A 26449-nucleotide genomic window follows, 5' to 3' on the forward strand; every position below is an offset into this window, starting at 1 on the left:
AACTACCAGAAAATGGTTAAAAATAGCATTTCTGGGTCTAAAGTTTAAGAAGAGTGGCACCTAAAGTATTAGCCAGTTTTTAGTGGCTTTTTAGGATTGGGCAACTTTCCAATGGTATAAAAGAAACTGTCCCTTCTATTTTTGCTTGTGAATCTGTTCTGTTTTTCTTACAACTTTTCAAGCAGTTGCTTACATGCCTGATGTGCACAAGGGGAAGAATTTATGGTTTTATTGTCAATTTTTTGCTTCATTTTTGCCACATAGTAAAAGATTGCAAAAATTAAATGCTAGAAATCTACAGACCAAACTTTACTAAATATGGATGTACATGCTATAGCATGTACATGCAGGTGTTAGCACAATCCAATCCATTGCCAGTTCCATTTCCTCAAAAGAAAAGGAAAAAAATCACGCATCCCCATTTCCCAAAAGCTAGGTCGCTACTGCCTGCCGCGGCGCAAACGAGCGTGCTCGCGCTGCCGTGTCCATGGACCCGAGGAGCGGCTTCTGCCCGGCCACGAGGACGTTCTGCAGCCTGCGCCCGCCGAACCCACTCCCGCCGGAGCACGTACCATTCTCCTTCCCGTCCTTCGCCTTGTCCCGCTTCCCCTCGCCGCTCCCCGCGCACCCAGCCTTCGTTGACTCGTCCACCGGCGCCACGCTATCGTTCCCGGTGCTCCTCTCCCGCGTCCGCTCCCTCGCTGCGGCCCTGCGCAGCACTGTTGTTGTCGCTAAGGGCGATGTCGTGCTCGTCCTCGCGCCGACTCGCCTGGACATCCCCGTGATCTACCTCGCGGTGATGTCCATCGGAGCCATCGTCTCCCCGGTCAACCCGTTGTCCACCGCCGCCGACGTCGCCCGCGCCGTCGGCCTATGCAACCCATCCATCGTCTTCGCCACCGCCGCCACCGTCGCTAAGGTCCCCACAGTAGGGAAGTTGACCATCATTCTGCTCGAGTCGCCGCAGTTCCAGTCCTTTCTTCACGGCCAAGATCCGTCGCAGGACGGGCCACCTGTGGAGGTGCGGCAGTCCGACGTGGCGGCAATCGGCTACTCGTCCGGAACGACCGGGCGAACGAAGGCGGTGGCGCAATCGCACAGGCGTATCATCGCGTCGGCGCTCCAGATCGGCGCGGCGCGGCCGCGAACGCCCAGCGGCACCGTGGTCACGCTCCTTGGAGTGCCTATGTTCAACTCGTACGGCCTCAACATGCTGATGCGCGGGGTCCTGATGGCCGAGACGACGGTCGTGATTACCGCGCCCCGCGGTGGCGTGGCGGGTGTGATGGCGGCGGCCGCGAGGTGCAGAGCCACGCAGATGTTCGTGGCGCCGCCGGTGGTGGTTGCCATGGCGCGGGGAGGCGTTGGCCCGGAGGGGTTCCCGGATCTCGTCCGGGTCGACTGTGGCGGTGCGCCGCTGAGCACTGCAGCGGCGTCAGCGTTCCACGAAAGGTTTCCTGACATAGATCTGTCCTTGGTAAGTACGTACGCTCTGCCTTGCAAAACGACGTCTGTGGCATTAATTTTTCATAGAAAATAGCACTCCTCGCCATAAGGTCACATGCATGCTCGCTTCTTTGCATTCTGCACACGAGAACCGTGAAGCTATCGAAAATTGCAAATCAGAATCCATAGCTGTGGTTTTCCATTGGCCTCTGACGGCTTAACCATGGTTAGTACCCATTGTGTGTTGCCGCAGGCCAGCAACATTATCTCGTGGTCAGCATGTGTCCTGCCTGTCAATGTTTCCTGAAAGCTGAATGCTTTTCTAGTGAGACAGAGTGGTTGCAAATGTAAAGTGATTCGGGACTGGGGAGGTGTACTGAAAAATTATTTATACATAACACATGCGAGTTATGTTAGTATTGTAATCACAACTACTTTCATTTTATTATATTTGTTAAAATTATATTAGCACACACAAGTATTTTCAACGAATTATTAGCAGATGTGTGATAGAAGGCTCGTTCACGAGTGTGTGAGTATGACATGTGTGTGGTGATGTGTGCGTGTGTGTTATTTTGGTAACCGTAAAAGAAAAAATAATGTTGGCACATAATTGGAAAAGGAAATCATTCAAGGGTCTGTATTGGGTATTGCGCTGATGTCTAACACAATAAGTAGAAACCGAATACATAAAGTACCCACTTCAACCACAGTTAAGGGACAGCTTAGAATCATTGTTATGAAAAGCTTTGTCATCGTAAAGATCACATATAATCTTGAATAATTTATCAAACCAGGGAGTATTCGATTGTTCACGGTTTATTTAAAAAGTATTTATAAATTTAAGCATGTAAATGCAGGAGTAGTTAACTGAAATATCTATATATTTCGCAGGGCCTTTTAAGCTGTATAAACCATCACACAACGTAATCTGATGCCCCAAATATTTCCCATCAATTGTGCGACTGGATGAATCATTGGTCGCTTCAAATCTAGTTGGTTCAAGCTGCTTTGATTTCTCTAGGTCAGGGGCTTATCTGATTTAGATGTAATCCCATGGTTTGCCTTATGTATGTATAGATTGAACATATGAAAATGATACAAATATGGGTTTTAAAAAAAATACTCAAGTTTCAGTTAATCTGCTAGTATCCAAATGACCCTTATATGTGACGTGAGAAGAAAAAAAATCATTGTTCCTTTACTTTAACTAACTGAACATGTAGTTCCTTTGGAAACCAAAAAATGTGCATTTCTGAATAATTTCTCTACTTACGGTAAATTTGTGGTTGCAATGATGTGCTTTATTGTATATTATAGTTAGTTAGTGGAAGGTTTATCAATTCCGGTAACATTTTGCTGATACAGGTTCAAAAATAAAAGATATATTAATTAAGAGAGGCTTGATAACTAGAAATTAATGGGATGTAGAGGCCGGGATATGTTACATATTCCATTATCAAAAAATAAATTAATAGGTTGCTTTGAAATGCCATGTATAGTTGTTAGCATTTCCATGCCTCTGCTATGGTGTAGTATTATGTTAGGCACTTATTACAATAAGTACGGTATTTTCGGTCTAGTATTTATTTTTGCTTTGGGTGTTGTGTCCTAGGTTCCTAGCCCTAGACATGATCTGTTGTGGGGTTGTAGTTCTAGACTTGGTTGTTTGATATGTGTATCAAGCATTATTGCCTCTTTTATTATAGTTATGTTACTTACTATCATTTTCCATTTTCATTAATGCTTCAACTTGCATGTCGTCCTTTAGTTGGTTCTGTTTATCTCTCCCTCTCAAGATGTACCCATAATCATGTGTTCAATGGATATTTGATAGTGTCTATACTACTTAGGCATTGGGCTCAACTGAGGGTGGCTTGATATCAAAGATGGTTAGCCGTCAAGAATGTCGTCGTGTAAAATCAACAGGTCGACTGTGTAGCGGTGTTCAAGCCAAGGTTGTTGACATTAGTAACGGTGGACTCTTATCGACAAATGAGCAAGGAGAGTTATTTATTCGAAGTCCAAGTGTCATGCTAGGTACTTTACTTATATCTGCAGTACATATCTTTTTATCTCTCTAGATTTTGAATTAAATGATGGAACCAGAAAGTGCCACATAACAGCATATTGTTCTTAAACGCGATTAAGAACCAAGAAAAAAAATGCACTTAAACAAGGGCACTCTATCATCAATAGAACATACACTACTACAGAAACACAGATCTATGCCGGTTCAAAAATATTATCAATGCTGGTTTTTGAACCGACACTGATTATTCGGTACTGATAGTTATCAGTGCCGGGTTTGGAACCGACACAAAAACTTCTTTTCACTGCCAGTTGGAGGCTCCAACCGGTATTGAAAAGTTTCGGGAGCCCAAAAAAATAATCGAGCCGGCTCGAGAGCTGGCTCGGCTGCCGCTCCTCTCGCCGACCGACGTGCCACCGCCGGCAGTGAACAGATCAACTATCTCATCATCCAAATCCATACAATCCATACAATCCGGCAGTGAATACATGAACTATCTCATCATCCAAATTCATACAAGAACAGATCAACTATCTCATCCTACAAATTCATACAATCAAATCCATACAATCAACAGATCCATTCATACAAACACATCTTCCTCCTTGTGATCGCTCTTCTTCTTCTCTGCGTCCACCTTCATGACATCGATCACTGCACAGACGCCACCACATCGCAGCATAAAAAACTGCCCCCCAAATCTTACCTCACAAAGTGAAAAAGAATAGGTTTTCTCACCATCGGCAAGGAGGCACGCACAGAGCGGGAGCTCCCTCCTAAACACCTCAATCTTGCCCCGCTCCTCCTTGAGCCGCCAGATGTAGGCGTCCATGTCCGACGCTAGTGTGTCCTTGGTCTGCCTCACGGCCTTGGAGACGAAGTACCCCAGATCTCGGCGCATCCTTGGTCTTCCACTCCAAGCCCCCACCAGAAGGAAGCGCAAATCGCTGCCTTAGAGAGAGAGAGAGGGAGGAGAGAGAGGCTGTGTGTGAGGAACCGTCCAAATAGTATTCTAATTAATCATCAGGAGGATCATTATTCATAATCACAACCTCGACGATTAACCAGAATACCATTCCGGTAGTCCCGGCACGTGTTTTGTGCCCAGGATCGGAACACATGCCTTCCAACTCAAATATCACAACACAGTTTAATAGAGAGCAAATAATTAAACTGGATTACCATTATTAAACATGCAACTGCTTCCACAATTTACAACAAAAGAGGAACAACAACAACAACAACAACTATGCAGCGGAAGAAAAACCTATACAACAAAAGAGTATGGAGCCGTATGCCCTTAGGCTCCATACCAAAAGCGCCGGAGTTCGGAGTAGAAGGTGCTACTCATGCCCGCCACCCTGATCGGCAGGCACAAAGTAGCCGAACACTGCCTCTTCCTCGCCAACCTGTGGACCTGAAAACAACTTAAGGGCAGCACCCCTTAGTACGAAGGTACTAGCAAGTCTTACATAGTATGAGTATATATATTCTCGACTCCAAGGATCATGCATTTAAAGCTGTAGCAAGGATTAAGACATGTTTAAGTTCATTAAGCGGTAAGCAACCTAGACTCTAGGTGTAAGCAACTGACTTAACCAACCACCGACTCAAACCCTGCCAACCAACTGATCAGAACAGATATATGAACAACAAGTGTATAAAAGCAAACCATTCCCACCAAAACACCAACCACATACCCACCAAACCACCCCAATCCAACCATGCCACAACCCACATCGAAACTCTACGACCAAAACATGGTCGCTCGGTGGAGATAAGCGATAGCGATGCTCATGACCGAGAGCGCGGCAGTTCGAACTGATTATACACCCTGCAGGGGGATACTCCTGGACCCACACGACACAGGGACCATACGGCTTGTGCCACCCGCTAAGATGCACACAAGGGGGTACCCGTGACAACCTTTCCCAACCAGGCCCAACCATGTGGATCAACCATAGCTCGGCACGGCGGTATTAGAACTACTCCCCGAGCAAACTAATACCGCTAAAAGCCCGGACTCAAACCGGACTCACACCGTCTATGACGAGGCCCACATGACCACGTCTGCGAAGGTAATCGGCTCGCCTACCATTATATCAGCATGTGGTGAGTAAGGTATGTGCTAAAGCCGACTACACCGACGGTCGGTGCTTAACCGGTGCAAGCGGTCTACGGTGTCCGGGTTCCCTCCCCGAACTGCCTGAGGACTCCTCGTGAGCAGATGATACCCCTAACACCGCCCACACCTCGTCTCAACTCACCACTCACCAAACCGACTCATCATCAATACAACCATAAGTGTGAACAAGTAATAAGCCCTAGGCTCGCGACAACGGTGGACGCCGTCGTCGACTTCTACCGGAAAGCCTAAGTACCACTAAGCATAGCAAACTAAAATTAGACCGCGACGACACCACTAGGCTCCTAGGAACAACACATGACACGTGACCGAAATGGGATAATGCATCGGCATAGGTTCTACCCAACTTGGTACTCGACACATGCAATGTATACATAAGCGTAGATAACATATTAAATTTTCAAGTAGACACGGTGCAATATGAACGATGCTTGCCTTGCTGCCCTGGATCAGAAAGGTGGGACGCCTCACGATCGCCCACGGCCTCCGGGATCAACGGATCGGCGTTCACTATAGAGAGCAACGCGTGCAATGTAATGAGCATGTATGAAATGCGACCATATAAGAAAAATATGCTCCACAATACATGACAATATTTTTCCCAAATCACACTGTGCAAAATAAGAGTTTTCCCAGTGGTCTCACGATTTTCGAACATGGCATTGACTACTTGTGCTTTAACTAAGCTGAAACACATTTAATCAATAGATAAATTCTCAGAACGTATTTAATGAGTTTCAACATTTTTAACATGTAGTTCATATTCCTATGAAGCCAACGCAACTAGTCTCATGAAGTTTGGAGTTCGTACAAATTAACTATGAATTTTACAAGATACCAGCTTCCAAAAAAGCCTGATAACCGCCCTACGACCACTGCTACAGTGCTCGGGATACCGGGGTGATCAGTGCTCGGGGTACCCTGGATGAACCGTGCTCGGGTGCTCGGGGTGAACAGTATCCAAGGAGTACTCGATATGAACAGTGCTCGGGTGCTAGGTGAACAGTACCCGGAAGTGCTCGGGGTGAACCGTGCTCGGGTGCTCGGTGAACAGTACCCGGGAAGTGCTCGGGTGCTCGGGGTGAACCGTGCTCGGGTGCTCGGTGAACAGTACCAGGAGTGCTCGGAGGTGACTGTGCTCAGGTGCTCGGGGGTGAACAGTACCCGGGGTGCTCGGGTGAACAGTACCCGGGAGTGCTCGGGGTGAACTGTGTGCTCGGAGTGACCGGGGTGAACAGTACCGGGGTGCTCGTGTGAACAGTACTCGGGCGCTACAGTAAATCAGGCTGGTGCAACTTCAGAACAGCAGCCATTACGAAGGGAAAAACTGGGCTAAACTAACCTGGGAGTCTCTCTAAATCAAAAGTAAAAATGCCTAGAAGGATGTACAGGGTCTAGACTTTGCTCAACCGCTTAGCAATATGATTCCTAACTCAAATCCACATAAATCCTCATTTGTTCGCAGACTGAAGAACTTTAAGAACTTTGCCACCCTAGTTCCAGATTCAAGATCTATCCAACCAAAAATGAGCATACTTGCCATGGGAGCCTAGCAGACTCACCCAAGGTCCTTTGCTGAGGTTGGTGACCGCCAGTTGAAGGAGGAAACGACGGAAAATGGCTTGGAGAAGAGAGGAAAAACTGCTTCTTCCTTGCTTCTCCAAAAGAACACCAAACAAGTTCAGAACCAGCTCGAATTCCTTCGGGGAAACTGAAAATGAATTGGATGAACGAGTAATCCTTGAGCTGGTGGTCACGTGAGTACCACATACGTACCTTTATCTTGCTCCCAGAGGTAGGGATCCAAAGGGAAAAAAAGGAGCCTAAGAGAGAGAGTGAGAGACAGCCAACTCCAACTTGCTTCATCAAAAAGCCTTATCTGGTGGAGTGGGTGAGTAGTACGTATGGGCAAGCTTTTTAGGGGGAGAGAGAGTGTTGTTGCCCACCTATAGAGAGATATTTTCCACCCAAGTGGGCCCCATTTACCTAGAGGAAAGTCCAGACTTGCTTCTAGCTCTTTTATTTCTCTTAGTTTTTCCTTCTCCCACCTCATTGATTCAAAGTGAGGTGCTCCAGTGACCCAAACTGGAACATGAAGCTGAAATTGCATGTTTTAGGATTAAAACACACAATTACGGATTTCAGGACGTGACACTGTGTGAAAGAGAGGTTCTGAGGATAAGTTTGAAGGAGCTGGAATGGAGGAGCGAAGGAGCTGAGGATAAGTTCGAGAGAGGGCTACGCGTGAGGATAAGTTCGAGAGAGCGAGCCAGCCGGACCTCGGGCACAAGCCAAAACCATATTACATAAAAAATTCGGATCCGGAAGAGTATCAGTGCCGGTATCAGTGCCGGTTTTTAATACTAACCGGCACTATCAGTTTACTTGGCATATTATAAATAGTATCAGTATCGATTTTTAGTTCCTCGGTCCTTGATCGCGGGCGGGGGTTTTAGAACCGCCACTGATACATCTTCTGTACCGGTTTCTTTGATCCGGCACTGAAAGTGGCAGCACTTATATGGTGTTCTGTAGTAGGGATACAATCAAGAACTCAGTAAAGACTTACAAGGAATATAAAGCTGAACAATATTTTCTATTTTTTATATCTAACACACACAAAATAAAACTTATTTCATATGACTTACAAAAACAGTTTACTCGGCATATTATAAATATTAAACGTTCCAAAGTAAATAAAGGAATACAATTCCAAGGCCAATTAATGTTCAGATTCAACGCTAGTATAATATATATTTCTACAATAATGCCAAATTTCGATTACCATTAAACCTGCACAATAATTTTGGTTTATCCATTATTTTTTAATTAGTTGTCTTAGATAATTTGACATATTTTTATGTCCTTATAAATTTTCAGTTATTTTTTAGTGTTAGTATGTCTTTGGGCATCATAAAACTTTATCTTGTGATCAAAAGCAAATTTTGTCACTTAAATTTCTAATATAATTAATCATTTTAATGGTATCCACAATTGTCCCATAACGCAATGTAGAATGCTAAATGAAAGTTTCAGCAATAGAGTTATCAGAAGACTATTTCCTAGATAACTTCACTTTATTAATTAAATATAAGAAAATATTTAAATTAATTATATTAAGCAAGAATATGTTGTAAAAATAATTCAAAGTAATTATTTATGACCTTTTTATTCATGACAATGTTAATCATTTATCAATCATAGGGTATGTTGGTGGTAATGAGCCAAACATTCCTGCATTTGATTCTGATGGCTGGCTTAAAACCGGTGACCTTTGCTATTTTGATGAAGATGGATTCCTTTATATAATTGACAGGCTAAAGGAACTAATCAAGTACAAAGCATATCAGGTACTTAACAAGTTTCTTGTCATAGTTTAGTTTCGTTGTTCAATTAACATCAGTCCCCTAATATATGCAATCCTTCTATTTTGCACTTAGGTTGCACCAGCAGAGTTAGAAGATGTTCTACATACGATCCCAGGGGTATTTGATGCAGCAGTTGTCCCGTATGTTTTCTTCAAATGAATAATTAATCAAACAATTTGACCAACAATTATGTTTAATGATCCATTTGAATAATATTTAGGTTACATAGTATTATTAGGAAATTACATTGCAGCATTTTCTTAGATTGTGTTGACATTTAAATATTGAAAAGTTAAATAACTACAAATATTTATATTATTTTAAGTGACAAGATGTCACCCTCTTCTTTGTGAATTTGTAGTTAGAAGAAAAAAATGTAGGATATAATCTCCAGATCACTTATGCATAATCTCACTATCTGTATTAGTAGATATGCGAATACTATACAAGTTGAATGGCCTTTAGAATGCTTATTGTTACTGAAGTTTTAGTTATACCTTACAAATTATCTGATTGAGATCCAAATCGATTCATCTATCTATAGGTACCCAGATGAAGAAGCAGGACAGATACCTATGGCATTTGTTGTAAGACAAAAGGGGAGCAGTCTGACAGAAGACCAAGTAATGGAATTCGTGGCCAAACAGGTATATGCATATGCACGTACTACCTAATTTCTTGATCCGCATTAACATATTGAATCAATAGTCAGATCACGCACAGCATGTTTACATATGCTAATTAAATTCTCTATTATTAGGTTGCCCCTTACAAGAAGATACGCAAAGTTGTCTGTGTTGATTCGATACCGCGGTTGCCATCTAGCAAGTTACTGAGGCGCAAACTGCTGAAGCTCGTGACGCTTCCTAAAAGTAGTAGCAGCCGGTTATAAAACATCGGCCACGGGAGATTGCAGCAATATTACCATGGCCCAATGGAACACGTACAGCCCTGTTGCCCCTTCCATTTTTACACGTTTTGGCGATTTTGGGAGTCCAGTGGAACACCACTGAAAACTTCAGATTATGATTTATGCCCAGTTACCGTTCTGTATTTGCTCGTAACTGAACTGGCATTCTGTCACATATACTCTGCATTGTTCTGTTTTCTGAAGTCGGACCAACGCACGGAGAACCATCGGTCCATTTTTATAAGCACCAATGAAATTTCTAGGTCTGCATACTGTTTCTCTTCGTAAAGAAATAAGAGTATTCACAACTGTCCGTTCAAAAAAAAATCACAACCTATGTCACGGCTGATGCCTGATCTTAGTGCGTAGTTATGGAAGACAGGAGGTTTAATCAACCTCCGGCCAGGGGCTATGATGGGGAGGGGCGACCCAAGGGAAAGATTGTCACGTCCTAAATTCTTAATCAAGCAATCAAGTATAATTATGCTTTTTAAATATTATATTTATTTTTGCGTAATTGTAATTCGAAATATTAATGCACTTCGTTAAATATCAATTGGATGAGAGAAAAGAAATTCAGAAAGGAAAAGAATGAAATTCGCACTCAAAACGGACCATTTTCTCTAAAGTATGGAACCCACATGTGGGCCAACCACCCCACCTCTCTATGGGCAGCAGCCCACTCCCTCTCTCTCTCTCCCACCTGCTCCCGAGTTCCAACCGGCCAAGGCAAGAGGAGCACCCCTCTCTCTCAAACTCTCTCTTACTCCTTCAAATCCGAGCTCAAGAGGAGGATTTAAGATACGCATGTGGTACCATTGCATTCTCTAGCTCATGAGCTACTCATCTATCTAATTCATTTTCATTTTCATGGAAGATTCGAGTAGTTCTTGAAGTTCTTGGTGTTCTTGAGCTTTTTGGAGAAAAATGGAGTTTTAGGCGAATATGAGCTCTAGAGTTGTATTGATAGTTGATGAGTAAGTTACAGGGCCTTTGGACTACCCCTAGCATGTTCCCTTTAGGCTTGGAAAAGATCGTAACTCGAATCGACCAAAAATCCACTCAAGAGCAGTTTTCTGGGCTGACTCGAATATGGTTTAGCAGAAATCGTCCGTCGAATTGTGTTCAAAATTGGTTAGGGTTTAGAATGCAAGATGGGTTTAATCCTTTGGATTGGGCATATACACGTTTGTGTAGCACAGATTTGTAAAGTGAGTCGAATCACCGAGGGGAAAAGTTGTGGAAGAACACAAGTCTGTATCACCCAGATAATCTGGGTTAGCCTGGAGATTCCGGGTAGCTACGTTAACGAATAACCGAGAGCCCCTCCCGAAGCCTCACCCGGAGTGTGTGGCCCGGAGATTCCGGGTAGCTACGTTAACGAATAACCGAGAGCCCCTCCCGAAGCCTCACCCGGAGTGTGTGGCACATCCCGGATAGTCCGGCCCAACCCGGAGGTTCCAGGTTAAGTTAGAATAGTGGCTAACCGAGTGCCATCACCGGAGGGTGGCCCAGAGGCTCTGGAACCTGAATATTCTGGATTCACCCGGATACTCCGGGCTAGGCAAGCAAAAGGCGGTAACATAGCGTCTCTTCCGGATGTTCACCCGGAGGGTCCGAACCCGGATACTCCGAACCAACCCAGATACTCCGAATGGCTGTTATCTTCCGGATTTCATTTAGAACATTTAGTATTGCATCATTTCGCGTATCTTATACTTGTAGCATGTTGTTGAGCATTGTGACATACCTTATTGCATTCATTCATGCTCATCATTGCACGCGTTCTTGTTTAGCGAACAAGGCGCCAGAGTGGGAGACGACCGTGGTCGAAGACGACTCCAATCTTCCGAATTTCTGTGAATGTTGCATGGGTAACTATAAGGAGCCACCTGAGCAGCCAGGCAAGCATCTATCATATTGCACATTTATCGAATTGAATGAAATCTAAATATTGATAAACTATACTTATGTATAGGTTTGCATGTATAGGGAGTTGATGTCGGGTTTTTATGGGTAGAACCTATATTGATTGTATAATCCCTATCTTGAATTGTTCATCTATATCCTTGTAGCCTTGGTAATGTGGTAAATGTCTAAGAGTCGATCAAAATACTTAGAAATGCATAGGTCCTCGGCAGAAGACGAGCAATGATTCAACTGTTGTTCGCGAGCCTAGAGCTTACTACTTATTCACGTATATGGTTATGTGGATGTTGTTTGGATAGGTGATGAGTATGAGACGAGATGTGGGTAGTGTTAGGGGTGACGTCTGCCTCGAAGGAAAGTCCTAGGGGTAGTTCGGGAGAGGAACGCGAGCACCGTAGACCGCTTGCATCGTTTAAGGCCGATCGTCAGGGTAGTTGGTTTTAGCACTTATCTTACTCACGACATGCCGATCTAATGGTAAGGCGAGCCGAATACCTTCGCAACTGTGGCTTTGTGGGCCTGAACATCGACGGTGTGAGCGGACGGGCTTGTAAGTGTTACTAGTTTGCTTCGGGAGTAGTTCTAGCACCACCGCACCGAGTGATGCATGATCCACACAGTTGGGGCTGGTTGAGAAAGGTTGTCACGAGTACCCCCTTGTGTCCACTTTAGCGGGTGGCACAAGCCGTATGGTCCTCGTGTTGTGTGGGTCCAGGAGTATCCGGCCGGACTTGAGACTTGCATGTTTAAAGAAACTGTAATATAATGTTAGTTACTCACTCTTTATTAAGCTATGTTGTGATGTATTATGTTGGAAGGTATGTGTTCCGATCTTGTGAACAAAACACGTGCCGGGACTACCGGAGCGTCATTCGGATTAATCGTTGAAGTCATGATTAAGTAAATGATCAACTTAATGATTAATTCAAATACTGTTTGGACGGTTCCTCACAAAGACGCTGAATAGACTAGAGGTAGAAGAGAGGAGACAAAGGGGAAGAGGATTTCTGCTTGTTTATTTTTTATTGCGCCCTACATAAACTGGGCAGTATACATTTGGTAGGGAGAGTCCTTGCCACAATCTAATATTACTTTTTCTAACCAACTCCATATTCCTTTCTCTTGGTGTAAAGAATAGTGTAGTCCCCTCGTGGGTGGACTCACACTGGTAAGATATCAGCAGGTGTTACATGCCACATTTTGTCCGAAACCGTGGCCACCCCGTGCGACCAAACAACAAGCGTGTGACCAGCCAGCTACCATGCAACCTGGCTCTCCAACCAAGCTCTGCGACCAGTCCCCAGGTCACAAGAGCGAACCCCGCGACCAGTCTCCTCCGATCGCATGGCAGGTATGAGTTCGAACAGTGTAAATCACAATAAATGCTTTTTCACTCAAGTATTTCCCTTCCCCAAGTCCTCTTTCTAGTCGTCCAAAGCATGGTCGGTGCAGAGCAACTGTGTCCCGTCCCATAGCATTAAATGCTACAGGACGGCCTAACAGGCGTGGCAGGAGGTCTTTTTGCAAGTGCGCAGGCGGCGTGTGGGGACAGGACAGGGCAGTCCGGGTGACCGGGATGACACACGCGGTGGAGCGATCAAACAGGCTCTGTAGCGCCGAAGAGGAAATGGGATATGTCTGCTCTTAGTAATGTTGGGCCTAGGTGGGAGGCTCTAGCTAGGTCTGGGTCTATGTTTTGACTCACGTGTAAATCCTCTCTCCCTTTGATATATAAAAGGAGAAAAAAGGGAGAGGCCTAGAGGGGAAAGAGGCCAAGAAGAAGGCTTGGCAAGAACATCATCTGTGACCAACTTAGACCAAAGAAGAGAATACACAGGATGTAGGGCTATTACCCTAATGGGGGCCTGAACCTAGATAATCCCCGGTGTCCTTGAGTTGCACATACACAACCAGATTCAGTAGACACATCCCAAACAAAGATCACAGACTCACCGTCCAACATACCCCAGAATCACTGTTAGGGATTTACCCCTGACATTTGGAGCGCCAGGTAAGGGGGCACATTTTCGAGTTTAGGATTCAAGTTGCTATGAGGTGTTCTTCATTGGGTATGACCCAGATGGAGCCAATATGTCCCATACTCAGGACATCAGATCAGGATCCAAAGGCTCCAGGAGGCAACAGAGGCATCCATACTCTCGGCGCCAAGGAGAGCTCAGAGACCGCAAGCTCTGGGGGAATGAGCTTCTTCGGTAGCAGTCCCACCCGAATGAGTGCTCACCACACCGGGACTGCCACCTCCTAGCCTTGTGACGTGAACCGAAACCATCGAGCAAGTATGATTCGATCCAACGAAAGAGTATCGGGGAACTAATCCCTGTGTCGTTTCTCCGAGCAGGTTCAACCCAAGGATGAACAGTAAGGTCTACACCTCGAACTTTGGGCACGAGTAACGACCACTCCCCGTAGGGTACTAGTAAGGAAGGTAGCTTACCAGAGTCTTAGAAAGGTAATCCTCTCCCTTCCTGATACAGACCACCCTTCGATCAGAAGGGGGAATCCTTGTTCTACATTGCAGGATTTCAAAGGTTCACGGCGTCGTACTGGTCGCTAAGCGGGGCATGCTTCCCCCCAACCAGGAAGGAGCAGGCGCAGGACCATGCATCGTCAGGTACATGGTTCAATTCTGTTTTTTTTCCAGTTATTAAATAGGAAGCGGAGTATGAGGGTCTCTTAACCGGAACACGAGCATCACCCACATAGGGAAAAACACCTACTAGCAATGAGGGACTCGCTACCAGCTGTAACCCTGTCGCCAAGGGGTTTTCAGTACTCTGACCAGATGATGGCGACATACCTCTTCGACGTGAGAAAGCTAGAGCAACGCTCCATCGGCTGGGAAGTCACACACGTCCCTCGCAAGGACTTCTTCCCAGGCCAATGGGCTAGCCCATCTAGCTTCTTCTTGCGAACCTGTCCCGATTGAAATCTTTGAGAAAAAGACTCATACGGCCACCCACTGCGGTCTCGGGCTGAAGCGAAAGGGATGCTTTGCTTGGAAACGAAACACCAGAGGCAACACCTTTGGAGGCAACGCCTCCCTCGATGCCGTCGACCTCGGGTGGCCATTATGTGATCACCCTGCTCTATTTGGGTACGACAAGGATGGATTAGATCTCGGACTACCTTCAGAATCAAGCAACACCTGACAGCGATGTGTCGGCAGAAAAGGTCACGTGGGCTAACCGTGAGAATCCTCCTTGGTAGAGGGACGCCTCTACCACGAAGGGAGCAACAACCCTTTACTGAAATACATCGCTCAGGATGAGGGGAGCATAGCGCTACCTAACATCCTCGGAGGCAGACGTGGAGGCTGGGTCTCCCACCGCCCCCCAGGATGCTCGTGAGCAGGTGAAAAGGTGCGAGTAGTGCCAGCACCTCTTTTCACTGTCTGGGGGCTGGACGTCGTGAGACCGTTCTCTAAAGCCCCAAGCGGCCCTAAAATTCCTAACCTCGGGCACGACCGTGATCACCATACGTGAAACTGATCGTAGGTCACTGGCGACCTCCAGTTTCCCGACTTCATGTGGTCGGGTGTGTCGAGGTGGTCAGCCGCCGATCATACAGCTCGCGGAGCACCAACTCTATGTATGAGGCTGCTCGGAGACGAGCCTGTTTGTCTATTTGAAGGACCTTCGGGATGAGTGTGGACATGATTTGTATGTTTTTCCAAATTAAAGTAATCGAACTCTTTATGTTGCAGGACTCCATGGAGAAACGCGGTCTCCTGCCAAATTCCAAGATTTGTTTAGCCCACTTGCTCGTATTGATGGGATGAGATCTAAAGCTAACCCGCTTGCATGATGATAGGGTAAAGGCGCCCGAGGGTTAATGACCACAAGGACACAAGTCCTAAATCGGGTCGACCGATGGTCGTCACCAAAAGGCTCGTCACGCTAAGAGTCTCCCTCAACACCAGGAATGTTGCTCGCGAGCGGCTTGATGCAATCCTCCCTAAGTGATACAAGCACTCCGAAGGCTATTCATCATCCAAACACGGAGAAGACCCACATAAAGGCCAAATGCCTGTCATTACAAAGCTCGGGGGTGGGTTCCAGACAAGCCTACGACATTCCTCCTAGGACCCAAAAATACCCCTGAGAGGGTTGAACCAGACGGTCCAAAGATAGGAACGAACGGCATACAAAAATGAATCAGCTCGGGCGCCGAGTTCCTCCGCGGTTATCCGAGCACCCTCAAAATTGGCGCCGACTGCTAGTAAGAGATCCAGGTTAAGGAAGTGGTCGCTGACGTAGGAAAGGGCCAGGCAGGCACCGGAGACTTCGACCTTGAAAAGATGGTCTCCGACGGTCTTGCGAATCCTTTGCTCAAGGCCACCTACCTCCTCGGAGGCTGCCAAAAACCACTCGACATGAACGGTCATGGTGTTCCCAGGGGTTGGACGAACCTGGACACCGGCGGACCGAACCAACGAGTCGAAAGGGGTAAAAGCTCGGCTGAGTTGGACGTAGAATGCCACTCGTCGCTCGTCGCTCTCCTTGGTCAGCCGCTCGAGTTCTTTTCGCACCGCATAGAAATCTTCTCGGCAGCGGCAAAGGCAATCGTAGAACTCCTCCCTCTGCTGGGCGCTTTCCCTGGTCGCCTGTTCTAGGTCCCTCTGCGCCCTAAGTAACTCCTCCCAGTAGGCTAGTCAAAAAACAGAGCGTAAGCCACACTGGTGTCAGTCGAACGAACCCTACTTATGTAAACTAGGGCCATCACGTGGTGTGAGTGGTATGGGCAACGCACCTTGAAGGTCGCTCGACGTACTCGGCCGCTCGGCCACAGACCACCGCACACGTCTGGCCGCCACCTCCAAGGATTATCGGTTGGAAGGGTGGTCAACGGATATGGTTGGGGATTCGATGAGGGCTGGGGGGCCAATCAGCATGGGCAGTGGATTGGTTTGGCTGGAAGGCTAGGACACTCCGGGAACTCTACGATCACAACGACACAATCTTGTCAGGAATCAAAGGCGTGGGGGCTCCATTCAAAAAATGTTATATAACAAAGGTTACAATCAAGTTTTTTACTCCTCGATTGCGTCCACCCAGAAGATGGACATCAAGTATTCCACCGCCCCCTGGCACTCCCGCTGAAGTATCTCCTCAGCTTATGGTCTGGCAACCGTGGCCCCTTCCTGAACCAAATCTAGGTTAAAGTTGGGGTCACGACTGCGGTAGCACCGGAAGATATACTCTGCTGTCACCCTCACCGCCTGCGAGATGTCCTCTGCTCCCCTCAATGCCAAGGTAGTAGAAAGCTCAGAGAAGTTCTCTACGAGGACCTGGAGAGCGTAAGCCCAGGCTCGGGTGGAACGGTCATCCTTCGGCTCGATCATCCATAGCCCGAGGCTACCCAGGGGATCTACTAGCGCTCCAAAGGCTTGCAGGAGAAAGTTGATGGTAGTGCGCTCATCCTCCTTAAGCTAGGAGTGCTTGGCGGCCAGCGCGGCTTTCTCTTGGGAGAGCTCGCCGCACCTCCTCTACATCTCAGCCAGCTGCTTCTCCAGCTCGACGCATCTACTAGTCGTCGTCTCTTTCTCTTTAACCAGCTTGCAGACGGCAACCGGGAAATGACCGACCCACGAGAGCAAGTCATGAGTCAAAATAGACTCCTCGACCAAGCCCATGGGGCCTGGATCCGCTGTCAATACACTGAGGGGCAAAGCCAACACTGGCAGAGGCAAAGGGGTATCAGGCCGGGGCACCGTCGGGGGGGGGGGGGGGGGTTGGTCGCGGTGGTTGCCGAGGGCCTACGACTAAAGAGCAAAGTTGCGGAATCAAGAAGACAAGAGCAATTCAAAGTATCTACACCTACCCAAAAAAACTTACCTCTGCAATGGAAGATGGAGCACCAGCTTGGCCCTCACAAAACCTCCAAATCGACCGATCGGAGAGGACAACCACGCGGGTGGGCCACCGATGCTCAGGGTCTCGTGGGGACATTTTGACGCCTCTGCATCCGATGACCCTTCTGCCGCCCTCTTCCCACGCCGTACAGACGCTAGGTCCATAGCGGCAGGGTTGGACCACGCTTGTCCAGGACGGATCTCATCGGGGGGGGGGGGGGTTGGTTGGTCCCGGACTGGTCGTGGGACGCTGGGTCGGTCCTGGACCGGTCACGGGGCGCTTGGTCGGCCTCCTGCTGACCGGCATCACTCACGGGGCCGCCACCCTTGATCACGACCGGACCCTGCGGAAGTTGGCTGCCTCCCACCCTAGTTGGGTGCGAAGCGCACCTAGGATGGGGGGCATCCGGGGTGAGGGCAGACGCTTCCCGATCGATCTCCCGAAGGGCCTCATTGACCTCATCGATTATTGGCCTCAGGGCATCGAACTCGAGAAGATGCTGAAGATAGTTTAGAAAATAAAACCCTGACCAAGGAAAAAACTTGCAATAGGAAATTTTGGAAAAATGCCAAACATACCAGCCTAATCCGAGCCCTCTCCGCCAGAGGGAGCTTGCATAGAGGAATAAACGGAGGGCCTCCTTTCCCGGTGGCTGCCGCCATTAGCGACCTAACCCGCAGGTCGATGACCTCATTGGGAAGATCTGAAAACAATGATAGTAAAACACCACTCGATTAAACCTCTCGAGGCAAGGGGACGCCTATAAGTATTACCTGCGGAGCTCTCCCAGGTATCATCGTCACTTCCGATGTAAAGGTAGGCCGGGTGCGCCTTTCGCCGTAAGGGGTAGAGCTGGTGCTTGATGATGTCGCGCATGACATCCGACCCTGACGGACTGGCTTTCGCTAGCCCCCTGACCCGGTCGCCGAGAGATAGTAGCTCAGCGGTCAGTGTAGGAGAGCTCGCCGAATTCTCTACAAGTCGCACCAGCGCTTCGAGAATGCGAAGGTTATCGAGGGAATCGTCGGTCGTGGGGTAGAACCACTCCTCCTTCCAGCCCGACCACGATGATTTTAGGTTCATCTCCAAGTAGGAGCTGGCGACACCGTCTCAGAGATGGAAACTGCAGCTCCTGGTCGTCGGCCCTGGCTACAGCCTGGCTACATAGAAAAATCTGAAGAGATCGAGACATGGCTCGACCCCAATGAAGTTCTCGCATATGTCAGCAAAGATGCTCAGCATAATAATGGAGTTGGGGTTCAGATGAAGGTGGCAGATGTCATAGAAAGAGATGATGGTGCAGAAGAACTTGGAGAAAGAGGGGACGAGACCGGCTAAGAAAAATGAAGCGAACATTATGATCTCCCCATGGCGGGGAGTAGGAACATCTTCTCCAGGGTGGTACCCAGAGGACAGACTGCGTGGAAGCAGACGATTCTCGTACATCTGCTTCAACTTCGCGGCGGTGCACTTGGACTTAGGAAAGTCGACCTCTTTTCTGGTGCATGGTGCCATGGGGATGCAGTGGTGGTTGTTTGAAAGACTCTGGTGGGGGCTCGAGGTGAAGGTCTCTAGCGCAAGAGCTCTGGTGTTGTAGAGATTTCTGGAGCTTTCCGTCCTCCCATTTATAGGATCAACTTGGTTCTGCCGCTCCGGCTCCCAAGGTCCATTTGGGAAACCAAAACTCCCTCAAAATCCAACATTCATTAAGGTTTCTCTCTTCCCACTATCCTTTGTTTTATGGACGATTAACCTCCCCATGGGATGCAGTATTTTGGACTAACCACGAAAGTGGACCGTATCGCTGATCACTTCCTGGGTGAACTCATGTTCACCTAGGGCCTAAGTGGTTCGATTAGGTCCAGCCATGACCATCTGACAAACTGCTCAGTCTACCACATCCGTTAAGGAGCTTGGGGGCTACTGTCGGTGTAAAGAATAGTGGGGTCCCCTCGTGGGCGAACCCATGCTGGTAAGATATTAGCAGGTGCTGCATACCACGTTTTGTCCGGAATCGTGGCCACCCCGTGCGACCACCTAGCGACCATGCAACCAGGCTCTCCGACCAAGTTCCACGACCAATCCCCAGGTCACAGGAGCAAACAGTCTAAATCACAATAAATGCTTTTTCACTCGAGTATTTTCCTTCCCCAAGTCCTCTTTCTGGTCGTCCAAAACATGATCGACGCAGAGCTGCCATGTCCCGTCCTGTAGCATTAAATGCTATGTGAAGGCCTGACAGGCGTGGCAGGTGGTCTTTTTGCAGGTGCACAGGCGGCACGTGGGGACAGAACAGGGCAATCTGGGCGACCAGGATGATGCAAGCGGTGGAGCGATCGGATATGCTCTGTAGCGCCGAAGAGCAAATGAGATACGTCTGCTCTTAGTAATGTTGGGCCTAGGTGGGAGGATCTAGCTAGGCATGGGTCTATGTTTTGACTCACGTGTAAATCCTCTCTCCCTCTGATATATAAAAGGAGAAAAAAGGGAGAGGCCTAGAGGGGAAAGAGGCCATGAAGAAGGCTTGGCAAGAACATCATCTGTAACCAACTTAGACCAAAGAAGAGAATACATAGGATGTAGGGCTATTACCCTAATGGGGGTCTGAACCTGGATAATCGCTGGTGTCCTTGAGTTGCACATACACAAACAGATTCAGCAGACACATCTCGAACAAAGATCACGCACCCACTGTCCAACATACCCCGGAATCACTGCCAGGGATTTACCCCCGACACTTTCCTAATCCAACTCCATATTACTTTCTTAGATTGTTTATATCTCTTCCTAACCGAATATAACCTTCCTCAAATACTTCTATCTCTTCCCTAATATGAAAATCTCATTTGTTTCCTAAATACAAGGCATAGAGTTAGCCGTAAAAGCTATTCTGGCTTGCCCTTCATCTATACCTTTGTATAATCTCATTTGTGAAGTTACAGTGAAGAAAAAGATGTTCTCTAGTTTCCTCCACCTGCATTTGACATAGGACACAGTTGTAGGATTGTAAATCCATGTTCTTTCTTCTCAGTAGCTCCCTTGTATTTAGTCTGTTCTTCAGAAGCAGTCAAAAGAAGATTTTGTGCTTTAATTGGTGTTGGGTCATTGTTAAGGAGCTCCGATGGCCCCTTGGCTGCGCTAGCCTATGCCTGGAACTAAGCCCCTGAAAGGCCGCTTTCGGACCTTCAGGCTACGGGGAAGCCTCAGCGTCCCGAAGCCATGCCTCCCAGAGCCCCAGCCTCCAGAGCTTGGGCAGGCTTCCATAAGGCTACAGGGAGAGTCATCAGGTCTCAAGAAAGATCTATCAGAGGGGGAAGACCGGTCATCCTTCTCCTACAGGGATGTGACCGGCATTTCGTACCAAGGCTAGTGGATGCCATCCTGACATGATGACGCAAGTGGAGGACACCTGACACACAGGACAGCGCGGCGCCAGGCCGTATTTGGTGACCAGCCTTGCACCGACCCTGAGGTTGGTCCATCCTATGTATTTTCTGCGGTAAATATTATCTCTTGAGTAAGGTAAAAAGTAGTTTTACTTGGACCTATGCCATGTAATTCGGTTAGTCCTAGATCTTTGTTAGTAGCGATAACTTGTACGCTATGCCAGGGGTAACCCTATAAATACAGGGCCATGGCCTTCAGGCCATGGTCCAATCTTTTCTGATATCAATACATTTTCACTACCCCTTCCTCTCAAATTTCATCTCTAAGCTTAAGTCTCTTCCTTAGAAGAAATTCTCACCGTACTTGTTAGCACAAGACAATCTCTTGCGCCAACAGCGCGTCGTCCATGGGGACTCGGACACAGAAGTGCTAAGAGAGGTATGATACCACCCAAGAAGAAGACAACCACGGCCGTAGCAACAGTGGCCGACCCCTCGGTCATGCCTATGCGAAAGTCCGGGCGACTAAGCATAGGTTGTGCCGACGATAGCCCCCCAACCAAGAGGAACGAGGGCCTTACGGCCACCACCAACCTAGCCACGACCATAGCTATGGCTGGTGCCGAAGGGCTCCCTTCCTCGGAGGCCCAGCAACAACAACAGCAACATATCGAGGCCCCCGATGTGCCCCTAGGGCTGCGGCCGGTGCCATTGCTGAAAACACCATTCCACCCAAGCGTCAATCACTCTTGGTAGCACTTCTGACCAATATGGAGGAGCTATAGATGGCCCTGTGGGTCGAGCAGCAAGCTACCTACACGACCACCGCCGCCCCCATGACGACCGGCACTGTTTCGACCTGGGCCCTAAGGGCCGATGATCTCTTCAACACTAGGACCCGTCACATTCAACTTGCGGAGCCTCGGAGCCGATGTCGCGAGGATCCTCTATAAGACTACGACTCTCCCCTACAGGCCGACCTACAGACTATACCCTTCCCGGAGGGCTTTCAGACCCTGAAGTTACCTAAGTTCAAAACGATTTGGACCCTGATGAGTTCGTCTGTTCCTACGCCCTCGCCATAGAGGCCAGCTGAGGCAGACCGGCCACCATGGCTAAATCCTTCCCTCTAGCCCTAGAAGGGGTAGCCATACTCTGGTTCTGGGCACTAGACCCTGGTGCCATTCATGCCTAGTCCCAACTCCGAGACCTCTTCCGCAGCAACTTCCAGGGCACCTTTATCAAGCTGGTGACCTCTGGAAGCCTGTTCACTATCAGGCAGGAGCCGGACGAAACCCTCCGGGATTACTTCCAATGGTTTTCCCAAACCAAGGCCCAGATTCTATGCATATCAGATTCTTCGATCATCGATGCCGCAACAAAGGGTCTGGCTGAAGGACCCCTATACGATTGGCTGAACTAGAGTCCCATACGCACAGTGAAAGTCCTCATGAGCAAGTTCAAGTAATATGCACGTGCAGAGGAGGAAAATCTCCACCGGAGGCTCTCGCAAGCCACCGAGACTTCCCACATCGACCCCGAGAAGTCACATTCGTAGGCGGGATCATCACACGCCCCCTCCCCCAGCGAAGAGGAGCTTTGAGGAGGCTCATACTCCCGGGTCCCAAAGGGGCGGCAGCGACAGCGCTGAAACGTCAACAACATCAACCAAGGCTGCGGGACTCCGAACCAAAACCATCCCAGAGGGCGTGGTTGAGGACGCTTCAGAGCCTTCCCAGAGCGAAACTACGCCCTAAGCCGGTATCCTGAGGAGGAATTCTGGTGCACTCTACACGGAGCGGGATAAGGACATAACACCGACAACTGCTGGACCCGAACAACCTTCTGAGAGGAGTACCTTGTGAGGAAACCAACCTTATCCATGGCTAAGGGGGCATCGACGAGTGGTCCGAAGATTGCAGGCCATCAGCAAGCCGGTAGATTGATCATCTAGCCTTACAGAACCCTCTGCAGCTAGCCTTACCTCCTTCGCCTCAATCATCCGCGGAGCGATACAACAATGAAAGGGCCTGGGGCAAACAAGTTGTCCTCACTATAACCAGCGGAGGAAGCTTCGGTTGTGCTTCAAAGCGACAGTGGTGAGACTACGCACGTGGGGTAAACCACATCGGAGCAACTAGCATCCATCGGCAGGTCCCCGAATGGGCCGATGCCCCCGTGACATTCACCTTTGATGACTCCGAAGGGGTGAAGTTTCCCCACTCTGATGCCCTGGTCATCTCAGCCAACATCGCCGATATCGAGATTCGGAGAGTATTGGTCGATGGAGGCAGCTCGACGGACCTCCTATTCGTGCATGCCTTTGACCAGCTCTGTACCCTGCAGAGCCAGCTCTCACCCGGCCATAGACCCCCTCCAGGGGTTCAACGGGGGCCCCCTTGACACCCTAGGTCAAATAGAACTTCCAACCATCTTCGACGAGGGCCCCGCAGCATGGACCGAAGTAATCACCTTCGACGTTGTGGACGTATCTTACGCCCACAATGTCATTATGGGACAGGAAACTCTAAACAAATCCAAAGCTGTACCCCATCACAATTACCTCTGCTTGAAGATGCTCGGACCCCAAGGGCGGATAACCATCCACGGCGACCAAGACCTGGCTAGGCGCATCGAGTACGAGCACCCTGCTTCGCTCCCTGGCTGCCACATCCATGCCGTAACCCAAGAGGGCTCCGAGGACCCTCCTTCGACACATCCCTGGCACCATGGGCCTCCAAGGCCACAATCGGAGGGGGACATAAAGTGTATCCCCATACATCCAGACCAACCCGACAGGACCTTCCAAATAGGGGCAGACCTTACCTCCGAGCGGGAAGCCCAGCTTCTGGTCGTCATGCAAGGTAACCACGACACCTTCACATGGTCCCCGTAGGACCTCCCAGGAGTCGACCGCTGCATCATCGAACATTCTCTTCAAGTTGATCCAAAGGCGAAGCCTGTACGCCAGAGGCTTCGCAAGCTCTCCCTAGAGCGAGCAGAGGCTGCAAAGGAGGAGGTCCAGAAGCTACTAATAGCCGATGTATCCGAGAGGTCATTCACTCCGATTGGCTCCCCAACACCGTCCTGGTCAAGAAACACAGCGGGAAGTGGAATATGTGCATCGATTTCACATCACTAAACAAAGTATGCCCTCGGGATCCATACCCCCTTCCTCGCATCGACCAGCAAGTGGACTCTACCGCAGGTTGTGCATTGCTAAGCTTCCTGGACGCCTACTCTGGGTACCACCAAGTGTGGGTGGCAATAGAGAATGAGAGCAAAACCGGCTTCATTACCTCCTTCGGAGTATACTGCTACGTCCGAATGCCCTTCAGTCTTCGGAACACTGGAGCCACCTTCTCATGTATGGTACACAAGGTACTAGAGCAGCAACTGGGCCGTAACATCGAAGTCTGCGTGGACGATATCATGGTAAAAAGTTAGCTCGAAACAGGGTCCAGTAAGTTTGAACAAAAACAACTCAGGAAACAGCCTATGCCCCCCTTGGGACAGCTTCTCAACAGCTTCTAGTGCTATCCTGCCAAGCAAGACTTCCCCGTCACACCCCATTTCGTAGTCCCAACCGTCACCAGCCGCTAGCTCGTCGTTCTGAATTGGTGGGGGGGGGGGGCAGATTTGGCATCTCCGGGCTTAGGCCGACTCCAGCAGAGGAGGTTTTCGCTTGCTGCATCCCTGTAGCAGTCCTTTTTGCTGATCCGTTCACCTGCACGAGCGCTCCAATAGAAACGGCAACAAGCAGCATAGTATTGCGGAAGGCAACAAGCCGTGGAAACAGGAGAGCGTAACACTGTTCATGGAGGATGCATGTGGATCTAAAGGGAGAGGAAGAGTAATGGAAAGTACAAAATAGAGTAGCTGCTAGAGATGAAAAAAATAGAAAAATATTATAATAGTGACAGAGATGCTATAATAGTGCTATAAAAGATAAATTTTTAAAGTATGTATTAAAGATGACCTTAGACCTACCCAATGGCGGGAGCGGCGGCCAGTAACGAAACCTAGAAGCGAGAAAACAACGAAGCATTGAAACATTTGAGCGGGAAGAGATGGCAGCGCGAGCTTGAGGACTAGGGCGTGCAACGCTATGGCGTTCTACCGGCAGCCGCGTTGGAGAGGGGAGCAGAGGAAAGGAGCACGTGACGTGCCCAGGCGGGGCAAGGAGCTGCACTAGAAATTTCCATCAGCGCATCCACCGACTGCTCGCTACAAGATAGATAGAGAAGGATCTGATATAATTTTGATTTGAACGACAGGTCTAGCCCTACTACCATTTCTTCCTGGAAGCTCTGTATGTTCAGTTGCTCCTCCTAAAACCCAAAAGCAAGTATTTAGGATTTGCCACGCTATCCCATTGGGCTCTTCATATTTTGTTACCCTCTCAATATTTTAACTAATTATTTTCAGCAGCTATACCCTGCCAATGCTATAGGCCACATAAGGCAGAATACCCTCCGCATCGGACGTTTGAGCTGCCGACCCGTGACGCCTCCTCTCCTGGCCTCTCCATTCTTCCGCAAAACTCCTCCCTTGCCCGCCGTGAGAGCCTTTTCCCCGGTGCTCAGTGCTCATTCGCTGCGTGCACGGCCTCTGTGACAACAAGCCCGATCTCCATCGGCACCGCCTCGACTCCGGCTCGAGCTCAGCTCCTCCTTTGTCCCGGCCGGAGAGCTTACCTCCTCATCTTCCCGGAACTTTTTCGCCTTGAGGTAATAATACATGCCTTGTATTCTTGGACCGAGGGAGTATAAGTTAATCCACAAAGTTTCCAGCAAGAATCTTATCAGTTACATTGAAGCCCCTAAATCTTGAACAAGACTGCTTATTATTTTGCATAAGATCCTATTGAAACAATGTAATGGAAATAACAGATTCATTTTTCGAAAAAATTAGCACCCAACTTTCAATAGGACGCTTCTTTATTAGTAATGAATACCATAAAATTGCAAGTCAATTAAATGTATTTCTACTTCTGTTTTACAGTTATAACACATAACATCCCCCGTTTCTTATAGTTGGTTCAGCATTTTTTTGGAAAGACATACTTATGCTCAGCATAATTGCAGGAAGGTTGTTTCCCATTTTTGTTTGATTTGAGAATCCCTTGAATGTCTTTTCAAAGGGTTCTAAAAAATTCGAGATAGATCTAATGAGACTTTTTTACCTTTTTCTATTTTTTTGGTTTTTCAAGTATGCAATATGGAGCAGACTAGTTAAAAAAAGAAAATCCTATTTAGGAAGATAATTGGATAAGAGAGCCTCTACCCTGTAACGAATAGCGAGAGAACAAAATCTGGATAAATACCAATTCCTATTACTGGTAAAAACCAAAAAAACC

General features: G+C 48.1%; 1 protein-coding gene across 1 annotated transcript; it reads left to right on the top strand.

Moving 5' to 3' along the window:
- The first annotated feature begins 390 nt into the window (after positions 1 to 390).
- Positions 391 to 10056, top strand: LOC133912784 (4-coumarate--CoA ligase-like 7). Its single transcript, XM_062355693.1, has 6 exons — positions 391 to 1477; positions 3300 to 3486; positions 8829 to 8974; positions 9065 to 9132; positions 9537 to 9639; positions 9753 to 10056. The coding sequence occupies exons 1-6, from the start codon at positions 488 to 490 to the stop codon at positions 9882 to 9884; spliced, it is 1626 nt and encodes a 541-aa protein (XP_062211677.1). The 5' UTR covers positions 391 to 487; the 3' UTR covers positions 9885 to 10056.
- The last annotated feature ends 16393 nt before the right edge of the window (positions 10057 to 26449 follow it).

Source organism: Phragmites australis, chromosome 3, assembly GCF_958298935.1.
Source record: "Phragmites australis chromosome 3, lpPhrAust1.1, whole genome shotgun sequence".
NCBI lineage: Eukaryota > Viridiplantae > Streptophyta > Magnoliopsida > Poales > Poaceae > Phragmites > Phragmites australis.

Excerpts from the sequence above, each read along its gene's own strand:
- LOC133912784 (XM_062355693.1), top strand. The coding sequence starts at position 488 with ATGGACCCGAGGAGCGGCTTCTGCCCGGCCACGAGGACGTTCTGCAGC. Across the intron at positions 8,975-9,064 it reads TCAAGTACAAAGCATATCAG|GTTGCACCAGCAGAGTTAGA; the intron begins GTACTTAACAAG and ends TTTTGCACTTAG. Across the intron at positions 9,640-9,752 it reads TGGAATTCGTGGCCAAACAG|GTTGCCCCTTACAAGAAGAT; the intron begins GTATATGCATAT and ends CTCTATTATTAG.